General features: G+C 40.0%; 1 protein-coding gene across 1 annotated transcript; it reads left to right on the top strand.

Moving 5' to 3' along the window:
- The first annotated feature begins 8,273 nt into the window (after nt 1-8,273).
- On the top strand, nt 8,274-9,218 carry LOC116859963 (olfactory receptor 10K2). The gene has a single exon (XM_032845711.1). It carries the CDS (start codon nt 8,274-8,276, stop codon nt 9,216-9,218), a length of 945 nt encoding a protein of 314 aa, XP_032701602.1.
- The last annotated feature ends 9,658 nt before the right edge of the window (nt 9,219-18,876 follow it).

Here is an 18,876-nt window from a genome sequence, read left to right as displayed (position 1 = left end):
ATAGTTTCAGGTCTTATGTTTAAGTTTTGAATCTATTTTGTGTTGATTGATATGTACAGTGTAATGTATGTGTCCAATGTCATTCTTTTGTTTGGAGATATCTGTTTTTTTCCAACACCTTTATTGAAGAAACTATCTATTTCCCAGGTTGAAGACAAACAAAAAGCCAAAAGGCATATGAAAAATTGCTCAACATCACTTATCATCAGAGAAATGTAAATTAAAAGCACAATGAGATATCAGCTCACACGTAGACTAATTGTTTAAAAGAACGAATTTTATTAAAGACACAAAAGGTAAGTATTGGCAAGGAAGTGGGGAAAAGGGAACTCAGGTACCCTGTTGGTGAAATTGCACTTGGTGGAGCCCTTATGAAAAACAGAATGGAGTTTCCTCAAAAAATTAAAAATAGAACTATGGTATGATCCAGCTGTCCCACTTCTGAGTATTTATCCAGGGGAATCAGAATCAGGAGATCAAAGAGATATCCACACTCCTATATCCATTGCATCACTCTTCACAAAGATATGAAAATAAACTAAAGGCCCACAAGGAAGGATGAATAGATAAAGAAAATGTGGTAGATACATACAATGGAATCTTACTCAGCCTTAAAAAGGAAGGAAGTCCTGGGATGCCTGGGTGGCTCAGTTGGTTAAGCAGCTGCCTTCAGCTCAGGTCATGATCCCGGCATCCTGGGATCGAGTCCCGCATTGGGCTCCTTGCTCTGCAGGGAGCCTGCTTCTCCCTCTGCCTCTGCCTGCCATTCTGTCCGCCTGTGCTCGCTCTTTCTCCCTCTCTCTCTCTGATAAATAAATAAAATCTTTAAAAAAAAAAAAAAAGGAAGGAAGTCCTGTCATTTGCAACTGCTCAGATGAGCCTGGGGGACATTATGATACATGGAATAAACCAGTCACAGAAGGACAGATACTACACAAGGTCCTGAGAAGTGGAATCAAAAATAGCACAGACTCATAGAAGAGAATAGAAAATAAATGGTGGTAGCCATGGGCTACGGGGAGGGGAAAATGAGGAGATGTCGATCAAGGGTACAAAATTTCAGTTTTGAAAGATGAGTTCTGGAGATCTACCATACCACACAGTACTACAGCTAACAATACAGTACTGAGTACTTCAAATTGGCTAGGAAGGTAGATCTTATGCTTGCCATTTTAACACAAAACGGTGAAAAGAATAATGCAGTAATAGTGATGGGAGGAAACTTTGGGAGCTGATGCATAAGTCTATGGCCTTAGTGGTGGTGATGGTTTATGGGTATGTACTTACCCCCAAGCTCATGAGATGCCTATGTTAAATATACACAGCTTTTCACAGGCCCATAATACCTTGATCAAGTAGTAGAAGTGAGCGATGGGCATCAGTAACAGAACAAAGTTCAGCATTCCAACTCAATCCATTAAATTCACTCTTCTTATTTCCTATATATCCATGGGCATGAGTTCTTATGTTCCCATTTGCTCCATTTTGTATCACTATTTCTTTATCTACTGATACTTGATGAGTTCCTACTTTGTGCCATGTCATTGTTAGGGGTTTTCAACATCCATCCACATATGGTTAGAAAGTGATGCTGAATCACATTCATGCCTCATGTGGCCACAAGACAAGAGGAAACCAGAAATTTTGGAGATTAGAAAATAAGCGATGGTACTATTGTGCAAACTGAGAGGACCTTTGTATCATCAGGTAATGCTGTCTGTGACCACTGATCTACCCAACTCTCTGCACACACTGATATCATGTCCCCTGTGCACAACACTACACTGTATTTGTTTCTGGGTAATGGAGGAGAGAGTTAGGAAAAATGCACTCAGTTTGAGTGGTGAACTGTGTCTCTTTTCAGCTCACTCCCACCAGGGTCTTCACTATAAAAAACAACATTGCTGAATCCACCCTCTAGCCTGAGGAAGGACTTCCCTAATTGTAAGAACAAAAGCCCATTTTAAGCTAAACCAACATGTTTTATAATGCACCTATCATCATGCATTCTCTGTGTGAATTTCGCTTTTGTTCCTTTGGTAATGTGTAAAATTGAGAAATCAACTTAAAATTACCGAAATTTTCTAGATTGCTACATGCTGCATCTGAGAGTTTCTGAGAGCCCTCTTGCCTGGCCCCAATTTTGAGCAATTTGGCATTTGTTGATTTCTTTCTATTTTTCACAATCAACTCAGCTGGTAATTAAACCCAGAGCAACATCTCCATGACAATGGGTCTGGCATCAGGAGACCCAGCAAAGAACCGCCCGCTACCAATAAATACAACGAAGGTGCTGACTCTTCTGTGGTCAGTGTCTGTTGTGGGTTGTGGACTTCCGTCAACTGGTGCAAAATGGCAGAAGGAAAGTGGTTGCATTTGGTCGGGGTCTAAGTCCCCAGATCATCATCATGGCTCTGTCCCTGAGTAGAGATCAGTATCCTCTGTCCCATTTTGACCTTTCCCCTTTCTCCACTTCAGCTTGGGTTTTTTGTCTCCAGCAGCCTCTGTGCCTCTGTTCCTCTCAGGAAAACAAAGCGCAGATGGGAGTCCATCCCTGAATAACAGACCTCTGTCTGGGAGTGACCCCCTCTCCAACTGGGAAAGTGGACAATGGACAGGAGGTGAGAGCAAACATCTAGCTCCCAGTGGGACCTATGGTTTTCCATTTCAGGTAAGAGACAGAGAGGGGTGATGGGCCCATGCTGGTGCAGTACCACTGAGAAGCAGAGACGGCCACGAGTAAGGCTGTGGTCTCCAAAGAATGCTATCCAGGACGGTTTAAGCTTTAAAGTGAATTTCAGTATAACTATGCATATAATTTTATACATATCCTAAATTAACGGTCTCAGTGAGCTTCCTCAGTTTACATACATACTGTCTTGGGTCTGATTTAACTCAGTAGGGCACTCAGCAATTTTAATCAGAAAATCTTTTGTTCATTAGAGCAAGGATACTTACCATGAGATCTACCCTCTTCATTAATGTGAAGTACATAATACTGTAGTGTTAACTACGGGCACAATGATGAAGAGATGATCTCTAGAATGTATTCATCTTGCACGGCTGGCAGCCATACCCACTGAACAGCCACTGTGCACTTGCCCTGACCCTGACAATCACCATTCTGCTCTGTGTCTGTGCCTTTGACTCTTTGGTTTTCTCCTCTATTCTTTGGAATTTGCCCTTCTGTGACAGGTGTGCTTCACTAAGCATAATTCTTCCAGGTCCATGTTCTTACAAATAGCAGGATTTTTTTCTCCCTCCCTTTTTTTTTGTTTTGTTTTTTTTAAAGTCTGAATAACAACCCATTGTGTGTGTGTTTGTGTGTGTGTGTGTGTGTGTGTGCATCTACAAATCCAGAATAATATTTGTTTTCAGAAATGATTGTGGTGTGTGGCATCTAGACGATTACAGTATCTAATACAGGTCCTAGTACTCAGTGAGTTCCCTGCAGACAATGACAGTTGACAGACCCGAAGACACAGAAGTCCAAAGGAATGCAAAATCAGAGTCAGTCAGAAACACTAGCACAAGTTCATAGAGACCTGGTAGGCTCAGGAACAGACATGGGAGAAACTGCACAAAGATGCACAAAGAGGAGTTAGTATGTACATAATAAACACCTCGAGGAAGAATGATAACACAATTGCAGTAACATTCTGAAAGACAAATACCTTTCTTCTGTTGCTGACACATCAACTTGGTCGTTTCTGGCCTTGGGGTCTCTCTAGCACTCTCTGAAGCTCAATTTCTTCATCTCTCAGATGAGACTGCTGGGCTAGAGGTTTAAGATCTCCTGTGACCATGACATTTATGACTCAGACTTTTTGGAGATCCTCCTGGATAAGGGACAGGTGCAGTGTACATTTCCCTGTCCTGGTCAAGGAAACTATCCTATCAAGCCCCTTCTGAAACCGGGGGAGTGCACTCAGCAGTATGAAAGTCATACTGAAAAGCATCTGCCCGATTTTGATTCTAAAATGATAATGACAGAACTAATATTTGCATGACACTTAACCATTGCAGTAGTATTTTCTCAGTTATTTTGGAGAAAGCTTGAAAGTTAGGTTAGCTGATTATCAGAGTGAACTCCATTATAAAGATGAGAAAATTGATTTAGACACATCAGAGTCCCAGAGCCAATACATCGTGGGGTCAGGACTTGAGTCCGCAACAAAAGTGTCAGAGAAATCTTGTCTGATTACCTTTGTATGGAAGGAGAGTGACAGAATTCTGCTGTCCTCTTTTCAGTAACATATGTGTGTGTGTTCTACTGGCTACTTCTACCGGCTGTGTGAACTTGAATCGTATCCTCAAACTCTTTGGTTATTAAATTTCTCATCTTTATAATGGATATATTAAAAATAATATGTACCTCAGGTCTCATTATGAACACCAATGATCAATACATATAATTTTTTCACTCTCTTCTGAATATGGTGAACTTGTAATAAATGTTAGTTCACACTATATTTCTAAAAGATGGTTCCAAATTTTGGTTGATAAGCTCTCCCAAATTGCATTTTATTTCTTTTCTTCCCTGAAATGTCGAAATGAATACTGACAGACTAGTTGGGGGGGATGAAGTCCCCCTAAGAACTAATTGAAGTAGCCTAGGGGTGGGGTTCGTTGGTGAACTTAATGTGATGTTAATGGTACAGAAACAGAAGAAAGGGAGAAGTGAGTGTCTCTCGCTTCACAGCCGTGTATAAACCCCTGCATTTCCTTGGAAATATGAAATGTCTGTGTTAACACAACAAAACAACAGGCGCTGGATCTGTTCTGAAGAGCTAGTCCACACTAAGGAAAGTGGCCATCAGCTCGATCACAATGTTCACGTGAATAACACCCGTAATGTCCTATTCTTATCAAAATGCTAACTGGTGATACTCAAATACTGTTTTTTCTTCAAAGCTTTCCAGAAATTAGTTGTCGTTTCCTCAAGATTTTCAGGACATTTTGCTTGTACTTCTTTCATAATGTTGATGATGGTTTGCCTGGCAATATGCCTGCCGTTTGGTTCGCTCTTCTCAAAGAAAGGGACAGTGCTTTTACTCATGTTTATATTTCCAGTGCTTAGAACATACTAGAAATCCTGAAGTCATAAAGTATGAGCATTATGGAGCAACGTGTTCCGTTCTTTAGGAGCTCGATGAAGAGTTGAGTTTGATACTTAAATACGTCAATACCAAAAAACATGTACAAAATATGCATCATTGATAACTATAAAACATCCGTAATGAGAAATTCCTGTCTATATTTATACGTGACTAGGATTAACACAATTTATCTTCTAAATTTGTCTCATACCATCCCCAACTAAATAGGAAATGTAAGAAAGCTCCTTTGCTTTCTACCAGATGTAATTAACCCACACGGATGACTCTGCCTGTGGAACAACCAGGAGGCAAAGGGCTGGCGTCATCCTTCAAGGCCTAGACTTGCTCCCTCCAGTGCAGAGCAAGACTCTACTTACACAACCGGATTACCTTCCCTCAGGCTTGGAGAGCCTCAGGGGGATGATAATCCTCTTAAATTTTCCCTCCCTTGGAAAGCACAGAAAAGGCAGATTCAACAACTTGCTGGTGAGTTAAATGCTCATTATCTTACTGAGGAAAAGGGAACAACAGTAAAGTAATGAAAGGAAAGTGTTTACTGAGCCTTCGCTATTTAGTAAATTAGACTCTTTCCTATACGTGATTTCAATTCATCTTCACAGTAGCCCTGGGACACAGGAATTGCATCTCTCACTATACAAATGAAACAATGGGACTTGGGGGATTTATGATCTTACCACTAAAGTAGGCCAGAGTCAGGATTAAGGCCTAAATTGGTCTAAGTTCAAAACCCATTTTATTCCATTACTCAACTTTACTTGGGCTTATAAAGGTAAAATTTGAGATCATAAGCATGGAAATTCATTCTTAGTCCTAAGAATTGGGGATCCTGGAATTAGAAAGATAACAGTATACTAGTAATAAACATGCCTTCTAGGAAATAAAGACCCTTTTGTCAGGCGTTGAACAAAAAAGTAGCAGAATAAGGAGGAGGAAGAGAAGGTCTGACAGGGGTGATGAGTGACACTATGGAAACACAAAACATCAGGGGCAAGACAGCAACTGTGCTTCCCTAAACTTTTATACGTCTGGATGAAAGTAGAAACTAAGTTATGCCCAGTGTCATTATATTCTCCAAGAATACTTTAGTTCAACATTTCTATTGCAGATACAAAGAAACCCAGAAACAAGCACAGACATATTCTTTTCCAAAGATATACAAAAGATTTTTTCTCCTTGGTGCTTTCAGCTGCAAGTGAGAATCTGCCATTTCAGTCACCACATTATTTTTTAATAATCACTTCTGCAAATATCTCACCGCGAACCATGACGTTTTGGACTGGGTCTTATTTTTATGCATGTCCCTAACACACAGCGCCTTGTCATAATCACACTGCTTAACACTTGTATAGCGTCTGATATTCTTGATGTAGGGGTTCTCTGCTAGGGTAGGGTACACTGCCATTATTTTTTGTTATTGGTATTAGTTACGATAATAGTTTTGAATGATACGCTTTTTAACATTGGGATAAACACAAGTCTACCTTATATTTTCTCTCCCATTTACTTACATTCTCATATGCTCTAGAGAGTAACCAGTGTCCAAGGAGTTGGGCATACATGCAATTCCAGTTATGCTCTCTTCAGTGCTATATTCCTACTGTAAATGGAGATTTATCTCTTGGGTTTGAAAGATACTACTTAGTTCCTTGTAGTACAGAAATCCTCAGGCATTCTTGGTCTTTTATAATCCTCATGCCCGGGAGGAAAGAAGACTGAAGATTCTCTTACTCTGCACATTCTAGGAAGACTTCCTGACACCACAAGATAAGTAACAACATGCCAAGTTAGCTTTTTTATTTATGTGACTATTATTTATTGAGAAGCTATTAGGTATACTTAATATGGTTCTAGATACTGAAGAGAATTCAGCTGAAGATACATACAATTTACATCTTCCCCTGAAGGATAGAAAATCCAATGGAAAAGAGAGATGAGAAAAATGCGTTATAATATTTCAAAATTAAGTAAACACATTAAACTGGGGATTAATGTCGTATGTAAATTCTTGGAACAGAGACAACTCTTTATGGGGTGATATCAAGGAAGTTCCCAAAAAAAGCAGATTTAGCTAAAGCCTTAGAATAATGGTAAAAGATCTGTAAATAAAAAATGGGTAACAAGCTAAACTAAGCAAGGAGTAGAGGCAAAGAAGATGAAACATATCTGCATGATAAGGATGCATTCCATGAAGGTTGATATGATCACAGACTCATAGTTCAGTTTCCAAAATAAGACCTTAAAAGCCACAGAGAGTTAGAATATGAAGTCATGGGTAAATTTTGAGGAGGGGAGTAATATGATATAATTTATATTATAGAAATTTACCTGGAATCAGGGTTTGCATCTTCAGATGCATTGAAGAGAGATGTGGGTGCGACAGGAAGGACAAGCACAATGGGGTGTCAGTAGGAGTTAATGGAAGTGATGGAAATGGACAAGGGTCCTGAGGAAGATGGGGGTTCTCTCTGCAGGAGGAAGGTCTCTGAGGTGGACACTGGAGGATGCAGAGGTATATTCTATCCTGGAAATCTTGTTCCAGATTGGGGAACAGAATGAAATTCCAGAAGCAACAGTCAGCATAATAAGTGTATGAAAAGGTGGAGCCAATGACCATGCCAGTAAGTGTGGCCAACAGGGGCAAGGGAAATGCAGGTCCAAGTTATGGAGAGATAGGAACTAACAGTTGAACTATTTAAGGAAAATGTTAATGAAAAGATGCTGAGGATCATGGACAAAGTCATCTCTCAATGTATCGTGTAAAAACCATGTATTCTGCAACTGAGGATCCAGGCATGTGAGGACAAGCAAGCCAAAAGGCCAGGTTTGCGTGATAAACAGTGAGGGCCGAGGGATGTGAATGACAGCTGCATCCTGCAAGAGGAGATGAAGGGATAGTTGGATCTGAGAAACGTCAAGAACCATTTGCCTGTTTTGTTAGAATGATTGTGGAGATGCAAAGTTGGATGTGCTCTTGGCTGATTTTAGGCACCACTTTTTGTCTAAAATATAATCTGGATGGAGGGGGAGTAATGAATTTAGAATCTTAACACCTATTCAATGATGAATAATTTCTTGTGATTCTACTCATTTTCAGAGGTTTATCTTGATACTATCTACCCCTCTTTTGGATTGTCTCCAAATGATGTACCGTCCATGGAGCGGGGCAATGAGACCCTGGTGAGGGAGTTCGTCTTCCTTGGTTTCTCTTCTCTGGCTGGGCTGCAGCAACTGCTCTTCATAGCCTTCCTGCCCCTCTACCTGTTCACCCTGGGCACCAATGCCATCATCATTTCCACCATCATGCTGGACAGAGCCCTTCACACCCCCATGTACTTCTTCCTTGCCATCCTCTCCTGCTCTGAGACCTGCTACACATTCGTCATTGTACCCAAGATGCTGGTGGACCTGCTGGCCCAGAAGAAGACCATCTCCTTCCTGGGCTGTGCCATCCAGATGTTCACCTTCCTCTTCCTTGGCTGTTCTCACTCCTTCCTGCTGGCAGCCATGGGTTATGACCGCTATGTGGCCATCTGTAACCCTCTGCGCTACACGGAGCTCATGGGACACCGGGTGTGTGTGGGACTAGTGGCTGCTGCCTGTGTCTGTGGCTTTACTATTGCACAGATTATCACCTCCATGGTATTTCATCTGCCTTTCCACTCTTCTAATCAGCTCCATCATTTCTTCTGTGACATCTCCCCTGTCCTCAAAGTGGCATCTCCCCATACCCACTTGAGTCAGATTGTCATCATCATGCTCTGTGCATTGGTCCTAGTTGTCCCCCTGTTACTGATTTTGGTATCTTATATACACATCATCTCTGCCATAGTCCAGTTTCCTTCCACATTAGGCAGGTACAAAGCTTTCTCCACCTGTGCATCCCACCTCATTGTTGTCACAATCCATTATGGTTGTGCCTCTTTCATCTACTTAAGGCTCAAGTCCACCTACTCCTCCAGCCAAGATGCTCTCATATCTGTCTCCTACACCATCCTCACTCCATTGTTCAACCCGCTGATTTATAGCCTCAGAAATAAAGAATTCAGGTCAGCACTTCGTAGATCTGTGGAAAGAACTATTTCCATGCCACAACGTTAATCAAGATCCTCCTCTCTCCAAGCAGTAAATTGCAAGGTGTGCAAGGAAAAACTCCCAGAGCAGAAGTGATCAAGCAAGAGAACAGTTTCCAAGAACAGAGATCATTTCCTTCATTTCCATATATAAAATTCAGAAAAATACATCTTGCTGCAATCACGTCCATTATTGCTCATTGAGTTTTTTTTTTCAGTTGAGGAAAAAATAATGGATGGCTATTATAGGAAAACTTGTCTGTGTTCAGAATTCTAGAGTCTGGCAAATACTATTATTCAGTCTCAGCCAGATGGGAAACCAACCCTGAAAAATACTTCACAGCCGTGACTCCCTGTTTCAGGGAACCAAGAAGCTCCTGTCTCCATATTTCTCCCTTTCTCTAAGTTTCCTGAGTCTCAGTCTTTCGATATTGGCAGACCACAGTGCTTACATTACATAACATTTATACATGAGTGTGATGATATCTGGTGCTTAAGATATAGCCAAGTAAAGTTCAAGCAAGAAAATTGTACAAGAAGTTATTCATTTATGTGTTTCTAATGTATTATGGGAGCCAATTTTTTTTTCTAATTTTCTATGCACTGATACAAATCTAATTTTTTTTTTTTTTTTTTAGAATCCCTTGAAGACACTCGCAGAAGCATGGGTTAAAAAGAACACCTAAAATCTCAGAGCATGGCCAAGAAAGGCCAGCTAGCTTAATCCTTTTCATTAACTATGCATAAATTCTTATGTAAAGAGTCGTTTCTGTTCTGCGTGCAGCAGAATCTCATGTGCATTTGAGACCAGAATTTGTGTTAGACATTTTTGTTTTCTTTCCTCCCACAGGAGTGAGCGCCAACAGGGTGCCCGCTCCATGCAGAAAGCTGCCTCCTGGCTGTATGCTTCCTTTCAGGATCCACTGGGCAATAAAGTTCTTCTGACTGAATCACTTTGTTTCCACATTTCTCCCTTTTCTTCCACCAGATGCCCATCAATGACATATCCCACCCAAGCTTGAAGTAGGAGGGAGGGGATAGGATGTCTCATTCCCAGCCCCTGTGTGTTGTGGAAGGCTGAGTCTGTCTGCAAGACTGGAAGTCAACTGCCCTTCTTCCATTCCTTTGAAGCTTGAGACTTGCCAAGAGAGGGGCCTGAAGAGAGCAGAGACTAGGCAAAATTACTTTCTTTGGTCATCAAGTTCTCCTTTCCTTGGGCCTGTTGGTTAACTCAGGCCCCAGCCTATCAGGTGTTTTGTGAAAAGGAAATAAACTAATAACCCCATATGAGTCCGTTTCAGGTGCTAATTCTTCAAACCTGCAGTATGTGCTGCTCTTCAAAACTGTTACTTCATGTGCACTCTGGGCAGCCTGGGAGGTACACAGTAGGATCCATACTTTATAGGTGAGAAACCAACTGTCAGAGGATTAAAATGTCTAACCCACTAGTGAATAGAATTGATACTGAGCCCACATCATCTGCTTCCTTTATGAAGGTCCCTGCAGTGCTTTCACATGATCTTTCATGAAGATACGATCGTTTTAATTAACAGAGGGTAGAATGCGTAGGTGTTCATCTCTGGCAACAGAAGACTATGCCAGGTGACATCTGTGGAAAAGATAAACTCCCATGGATGAGACAAATGGCCTTCACCTCAGAGAGTGTCACTAATTCTCATTCTCGTATGACAGGCACTGTGGGGTGGAGGCATGGGAAAACCTCCCCCTTTTCTTCTGGTCTTGTTCATGACTCGTTTACACTGCTACTTGGAGTCAGATATCAGAACACTGGTAAGTGTGTAGATCATGTGTGTTAGATGACTGTGTGTTAAAAAGGTCATGTGTGTTAGATGACTCTCCTGACACTTTATCCTCACTCTTTTTTTTTTTTAATGTGACCAAAGAATTAATTTGACCTTGGGCCTGATCTCATGGGTTAGAACTGAACATCCTCTCCTTCCTCTTACACACACACACACACACACGTGCACACACACACACACACACAATTCACACACACAAGCTCTCCTGGTTAATTATAGCTCCACTCTGTCTTCTCTTGTGTCTTCCGGGAGAGTGGTAAGATCTTCAGACCTGAGTTTGGCTTTAGTGAGAAAGCAAAGCCCATTAGATCTTCAGACTAAGGGATTATTTCTGCTGAGTTTACAGGCATAAATTCAGCCAATAACAATGACTTCATGTCAGTTTGTTTGTTTCTGTTTAGTTTCATGGTCCATGAACACATCATGGGAAAGGCTAAACCAAGGCAGAAGTAGGGATCAGGAAATGTCTGTGACCTTGGCTGCAACACAATGTGATATCACTCTAAGTGGATTTGGGGCCTCTCTGTGCATTGAGACTGATTTTCTAGGACCCCCTCTAACACTGAGCAGGCCAACCACTATTCAAGAAAATGTAGTTTTAGGTATATCCACCTAAGATATCTACAGATTAGAGGAGACTGAACGAGGGCGGGACAGCAGTTAAAGCCACCCCCGACAGAGGCATTCACGCAGAGCCGGCAACGAAGAGCCTCCTACCACACAGAGTTCTTTCTATTCCATAGAAGTCGGTGAAAGATTATTTTAAAATGAAAATTTTTGTTTTCCTATTCGTTAATTTATAACAATATTAACATTCACAAGGATTGAGAGTTGATCAGATTGACTGATTATTTACACTCAGAAAAAATTCAACACATCATTTTTTCCTAAACTCCTGATGCTTTTCTCATCTCTCTTGATGATTTTAATGAGATACCAGTAGTTTCACACATTTTCAGACCGCTGTTGTGCAATAAGAGAAGGAGTTCTGCATGGGTCATGCTTAGCTTAGCTTAGCTCTGCACATCTCGTTAGGACCTCTCTCCTCTGAGAAGACAGTTGCTCAGAAAAGCACCATGTGCACGTTTGTACCCGTACTGCCCTCCTCCTCTCCTGGCAGTTAAAATGTGACCGTGGAACAACTTCACCTTCTCAGTGAGATTCTGAGCCCAGTGACCAGAAATACAGACAACGTGTGTCTAACAGGATGAGAGAGATCAGCTTGTGACAAAAACAGGGTTCCAGAAAAGCCCATCTTGACCAGATTGTTCCTATCCCCTCTGTGCTGAGTCAGCCTTCATGTGCTAATTCAAACTCATTCCATGCTCCACGAGATGACTTCCTATATTCTTTCCCCAAAAAACGTCTGCACTTCCCAAGATAATTTTCCCCACAATTCCACTTTATCTTGAACTTTCCTTTATGGAAAACCTTTTGGGACATGCTTTTGCTTTTTGCTTTAGTTTTCTCCCCTGCTATGTCTCAGTCAAGAAAGCTGCTCATTTCCCCTGATGAATCTTTATGAGCAAAGTGAAAGAACTTGTGTCAAGTGTAATGCAGTCATCTTTCCCCAGGGATATGATAACACACCCACAGAGCAGACTTTGTGTCTGTGCTTGGCAAGAGACCAAGAGACGTCACTGGCAGCAATCACGGGAGCAACGACTCAGAGTGAATTTGTTGGAGATGTGAGCTCGGTGGAGAGGATGTAGGGGAGAGGAGAGATGTGCTGGCTGTCCTGTCTGTATCCACAGGGCTCTGAAAGTTTAAGAGTAAATCCTTAAACAGCCTGCAAACGAGGATCTCAGGAGGAAAGGGGCAAGTCGGGGATATAAGCGTTCCTCCTAGAGCTCAACACATCTGTTTGAGGAGGTTCATGGAACGTGTTTGCAAATATAGGAAATATAATGATTTACCTTACAAAACATCTCGAAATATATTTAACAATGTCTAGTCAGGACCTATTGAAATAAAATTTTTACTTTATTAAAATATAAAGAAAACAACTTTTCTGGGGGATACAGAATAAAGCCTGAATAAATATAGACACACTTCGTACAAGGATAAGATGCCCCAGTTCTGTAGAGCTACCAATTAGAACTATTTCATCTTTAACTTTAAATCAGTTCCAATCAAATATCTATTTTTCTAGAGTGTGATAAATGCCCTTGCTTTTCTAATGAAACACTAATTGCTGATGAATACCTAAGGATATTCTGAAAAGCAGTGGTAAGAGTTATTGTGCCAAAAAGGAAAATGCTCAATGAATGACAACAATTAAATTAGTTTGATATTAAAGAACACTAGACCCATGGATCAAAGCACAGAATGGAGAATCCCAAAGTAATATTATTATGCAGCCAAATAATTGAAGAAGGGTTATTTTAAAAGAAGTGCACATCATTTATTTTTATTTTTATTTTTAAAGATTTTATTTGTTTGTTTGTTTATTTGTTTGTTTATTTGACAGAGAACACAAGCAGGGGGGAGTGGGAGAGGGAGAAGCAGGCTTCCCGCAGAGCAGGGAGCCCAATGTGGGGCTGGATCACAGGACCCTGTGATCATGACCTGAGCCTAAGGCAGCCGCTTAACAACTGAAACACCCAGGCACCCCAAGTGCACATCATTTAATGTAAAAAGGATGCTAGTTGGATTTTATCTCACAATTTATTCCAAAAATTGATCAGCTGTTACAATATTTTTAAATATAATAAATTTAAAAGACAATTTAAATAAATATATTTGCTCTTGAGGAGCTCTCTAAAACATGAAAACAGAAGTAGTAAACAAAGGAAATGGTCTTAGTGTACAAATGATTTCTACAGTATCAATGAGCTATTAATTAAAATAAAGGATAAAATGAACAAAAATATTTTAAGCACATAAAAATAATTGCTTTTTTATAAAAACATAAACAGAAAAATTAAGACTATAAAAATGAAGCTAAACAATTAAAAAAAATAAAATATGAGTGAACAAGAAATTCAAAAAAAAGAAAATATAGCCACTACATAAAAAAATTTTAGAAAAAGGTTCACCTGTGTAAGCAACTGAATTAACACCTAGAAATGGTCATGAGGGTTGCATAAGACAGCATGTGCGAAGTTGTCAGTGATTTCCTGACCCATATCAGGTCAAAAAATGACAGCCGGTATTATTCAAACGTGAATGGGGATTTTTGCTGGCAGGAACTGAAGAAGAGTTGCCGAGTGCAGGAGGTGGACGGTGCTTGTTTTCCGTAGCTAATGCCAAAGTGACTTCAGAAGTGTCCACTGTCCACCCCGACAGCAATCCATGAGAACCAAGTCTCCACGCCCTTGCCAAAAATCAAAGTATCAACTGTTTTACTTTTGCCCGTGATATGGACAAAATATTTGACTTCAGTGGAGCACCTGGATGGCTCAGTGGGTTAAGCCTCTGCCTTCGGCTCAGGTCATGGTCTCGGGGTCCTGGGATCAAGCCCCCCATCAGGCTCTCTGCTCAGCAGGGAGCCTGCTTCCTCCTCTCTCTCTCTCTGCCTACTTGTGATCTCTGCCTGTCAAATAAATAACTTTTTTTAAAAAAGTGCTTTAAAAAAATTTGACTTTAGTTAATATTTTTATCATTACTTATATCTTGTTCTTTTGTCTTTTTTCACCTATAGAGTGACTGTTCTTGTATTTTTTTTTCACTATTTGTCACTATTTCACTAGTACATACTTTTCCTTTGTTTTTAACTCACATGAAGGGGGCACAGTGTACAGAGAAAGAGCATGAATTCTGTGGCCTTCCTGTCTGGGTCCCTCTCCTCCACTCAGCAGCTGCGTGACTTGGACAAGTTACTTAATCTCTCTGCCCATCACTTTACTTATGTGTTAAATGGTAATACGGTATTATTTATATGAAAAATTGATGTGAGGATTACATTGAATTAATAAATGTAAGGTTATAGCAGTGCCCAAAAACAGTGAATTCTGTATAAATGCTGTTGGAATTTCTCTCTCTTTATTAACTATTTGTTGTAAGATTCATACCATGAACCCAATTCTCACCCAAGACGAGAAATACGGCTTGGGTCAGGAGCTACGTCCTCACGTGCATGTGTCTGCCGTGTCCTCCTTAATATATCCCTTCTCTAACTGCTCGTAATAAGGGTTTGTAATTTTCCCTGCAGAAGTCTGCTCAATGAATGACAACAATTAAATATAGACATTCACTCCAGATCTCTTACCCTACCATTTAGATTTATTTTTATTTCGAAGATTTTATAAATGGTGTCTCCCCACGCCCCAAATTCCTTGTTGGAATGTTTGGGAATGCGATAGATCTGTAAAACAATTTCTTCAATCTAATTAAATTGTTAAATATCCTAATTCAAATAAATTCTTTGTAAGTTCTTTTGGTCTCCTACACACATAGTAACATCATTTGCCAGTAATCAGTTTGATTCTTCTTTCCCAATCTTTATTCCTTTTTTCTTTTTTTATCCTTTTATTATATTCTCTGGAACGTCATGTGAAATATTGAACAGAAGTGGTATTAATGGACTGTTGGTTTTTATCTCAAAGGGAAATTTTCTGACATTTTACTGTTAGATTTGATACCTGCTCTGGCTTCTTTGTATATGAACCAGATCAAGAGAGAGCTTTCCAATTCTAGTTTGATACAAGTTCTTGTTATGAATGTTTATCTTATCGTCCTTCTTTAATCCATTAAGGTGGGAAATTATATTACAATTTTTCTTATGTCAAAAAAAAGTCCCTTGCATTTTGGGGGTTAAACTCAATGTAGATCCTCTTAAAATAATGCTGATATTTACTGTGTGTTAGCGTGCATGTGCGTGCATGGGTGTTTGTGTCCATAATTTGTGAATCATTGAAACTGCGGAGGCCATGTGGGCCTGGCTATATCTTTATTGAATAGCTTATAAATGATTCAGTTGTTTAATGTTTAAACAAACGCTCATATCTTCCAGAATGGATCATGTTAAGGTTTATTTTACAGAGACTTCATTGATTTTCATCTAACTTTCATAAATAGAGGTATAACATTCTTCCCAGTGTGTTCTTATTAACATGTTATTCCCTACAGCATCTCTGGTCATAGGCCCGTTATCATTTATAACAACTTTTATTGAATTTCTCTGTCTCTGATCAGTCTTATTGGAGATTTATGATATCAGTTTTTCTCAGAGGAACAATTTCTGACTTTACTAATCACTTATATATTTTTTTTCATCATATAGGCTATGCTCTTGTAACAAACATTTCTAAATTCTAAATGATTTACAACTTCAAAGGTTTATTTCTTGGCAAGTTGTGTTTGAGTATCAGATGATACTTGCATTAGGTATTGCTTCCTCTTTTCTGGGATCCAGGCTGAAGAAACAGCCTTTATCTGGCTCCCACTATTCTCCTTGTAGCAGGGAAAGGGGCAGGTAGATCCATGCCAGGTTTTAAAGCTTCTGCTAAAGCGTGGCCCACACCAATGTTTACGTCTCCTAGCCAAAGCAAATCTCATGGTCCAGTTTGATGTCAACAAGACAGGTAAATACATGCTCCCCATGGGGAAGCACGGCAGATCAAATGGCTCTGCATGGAAGTATATAATACTACAACATGAGAAACAAAATCTATGGTCAAGATAATGGCCTGAAATTTTCTTTTATTATATTATCCTTTCCAAGAACAAAAATTAATATCATGCTGATGTTCAAAATATAGACATTCACTCCAGATCTCTTACCCTACCATTTTCCCCAGAAAGCTGACCTGTATGAATCACAATAATTGAACGTAATTACGAAGGATATAAAAACTAGGATGCTCCTAACTCCTGGTAATTCCATAGTCTATGTGACTCTCCCATGCCTTGAATTTCCTCAGTTTTACTGGGCTATTTATTTTCCATTGGGACCTTGGCTAATACACTGATTTGAAAAAGAAATGACCTGAAGGAAAAAAAAAATCATGGGGTTCTAGGACTGGGTTACTTGTCTATTTAAGAGTATACAGACAACCTTTCTAGTGTGAAAAGGGATGAGTTCATCCTGACATCTGACACCATTAGCACTTACTCAGGTAAGCACCAGTGTGGCATTGTTTGAATTATGGAGGGAGGCCACAGCATCAGACAATCATGGGCCTTCACTTAGATGGCAAGGTAATGACAGTGACTATAAAGAATTTTTAAGCTTCTGGCACTTTTAGAATTATCGAGTGAACCCAGACCAAAACAAAGTTACAGGTAATGAATAGACAATTAAAAATGTGTGGAAAACCAGAATGCCCCCTTAACAGATGTGAAGGAGTCCACATTATCCAGAGTCTTAGGACAGCTTATCCCTAAGGGTGAAAACCATAGTGTGAAGGTATGCTTAGCTTTTAAAGATCAACCTGACCAGAGCTCTTATGCTAAATGAGACATGAGGCACGAGACATAGGATGGATACATTTCAGCTGATCTAAGTGAAGCTGAGATCTTGATCCTCTAATGCCCTCGAACCTCCCTTGTCTGTTGAGGAAAGATAGCACCCCTACCCCGCACATACACATCTAAGGAAATCAACCGTCCTCCACATAAAAGACTCCGCGGTTGCACCTGGGCTCGTTGCCCCATTACCTAACTTTGTTTCTAGGCCTACAACAGGAACCAGATCACAATGCAATCTGGATAGAGAGGTACAAGGCCTGCTCTGGGGTAGCTTGAACACAAAAAACAAAAACAAATACCTACAAGTTCTGCCAGTTTGTGTCAGTGGGAGTTAGGAGGCCATGTTTCTATGCAAGAGAGAATTATGAAGATCTTAGACCAGAGGAGAAGAAACATCAATTTCAATCCCGTTTAATTCATTGATAGAGGAACACTCAACAGGGATTCAGAATTTTATCTGTTGACTCATGCATCCAGAAACAACATCAATCGTCTCACAGAATAATTAATTGAAGTCTGAACTGAATATTGACAAATGTTTTAACAAATTGGATATGCCACGGTTTTTGTAATACATCATAAAGGAATCCCAAAGCTCTGGGAAATTAATGTGTTGGGATAGAAATACTATAGAAAACCTCCTCATCTAACCATTAATCACTATCACCCAGGGAACCTGCTTGTGTTTATAAAATGCAGTGGTGATAGCAATATAAACATCTTTAAAGAGTTCTTTGATAATTGTTATTATAGACTAGAGATGATGGTGGAAATACTACACAGCAAATGAGTTCACCTATGTCAAAGAGAGTAACAGTATTCTGGAGAGTGGAGCCCTAGGGGCCACACAGAACTGTCAGAGATAAGATATGGACGATAAACAACATTAATTGAAGTTTAGGATGATGATTAGTGTTATAACCTGCAGTGATCTGTGGAAACGGCTGGCCGAGGGATTTGGAGCAATAAAATGGATGAGCAGCCAATCGATAAACTGTTTGATCATATTCTGTCTGATGGATGGATGGCTTTGTAAGTTACAGTGTGGCAAGTCATGGCCATTTACCTAAATTTCGGTACTACACCAATTCCCAAACCTGAGCCTCCTTGATTATGAAAGAAGATGGGTAATTTTGGTGAAAGATCCTGCAACACAGCCACAACTGCATCCCTAAAACTTTGACCCAGTATTTTCCCAAGGGACTTCCACCATTTACCGAAGTTCCTGTGCACTGGATAAAGGAAAATATCTTGTGGGGATTCTTAGATATTGTTTGTATACTTGTGCTCATCCCAAGAGACCCAGAATGCCACATGATCTGGTCAGAAGAGGGACCGATGGAGGTCAGACACTAGATGAAGTCTTGTTTCAGGTCTGCCAGGATTTGAGGCTTTTTTTTTTTTTTTTTTGCTATTCTTTTTTTTTTTTTAATTTTATTTTTTATAAACATA

Source organism: Lontra canadensis, unplaced genomic scaffold, assembly GCF_010015895.1.
Source record: "Lontra canadensis isolate GAN:19392208 unplaced genomic scaffold, GSC_riverotter_1.0 scaffold168, whole genome shotgun sequence".
NCBI classification, from domain to species: domain Eukaryota; kingdom Metazoa; phylum Chordata; class Mammalia; order Carnivora; family Mustelidae; genus Lontra; species Lontra canadensis.
This window is presented reverse-complemented; position numbering and strand designations above follow the sequence as displayed.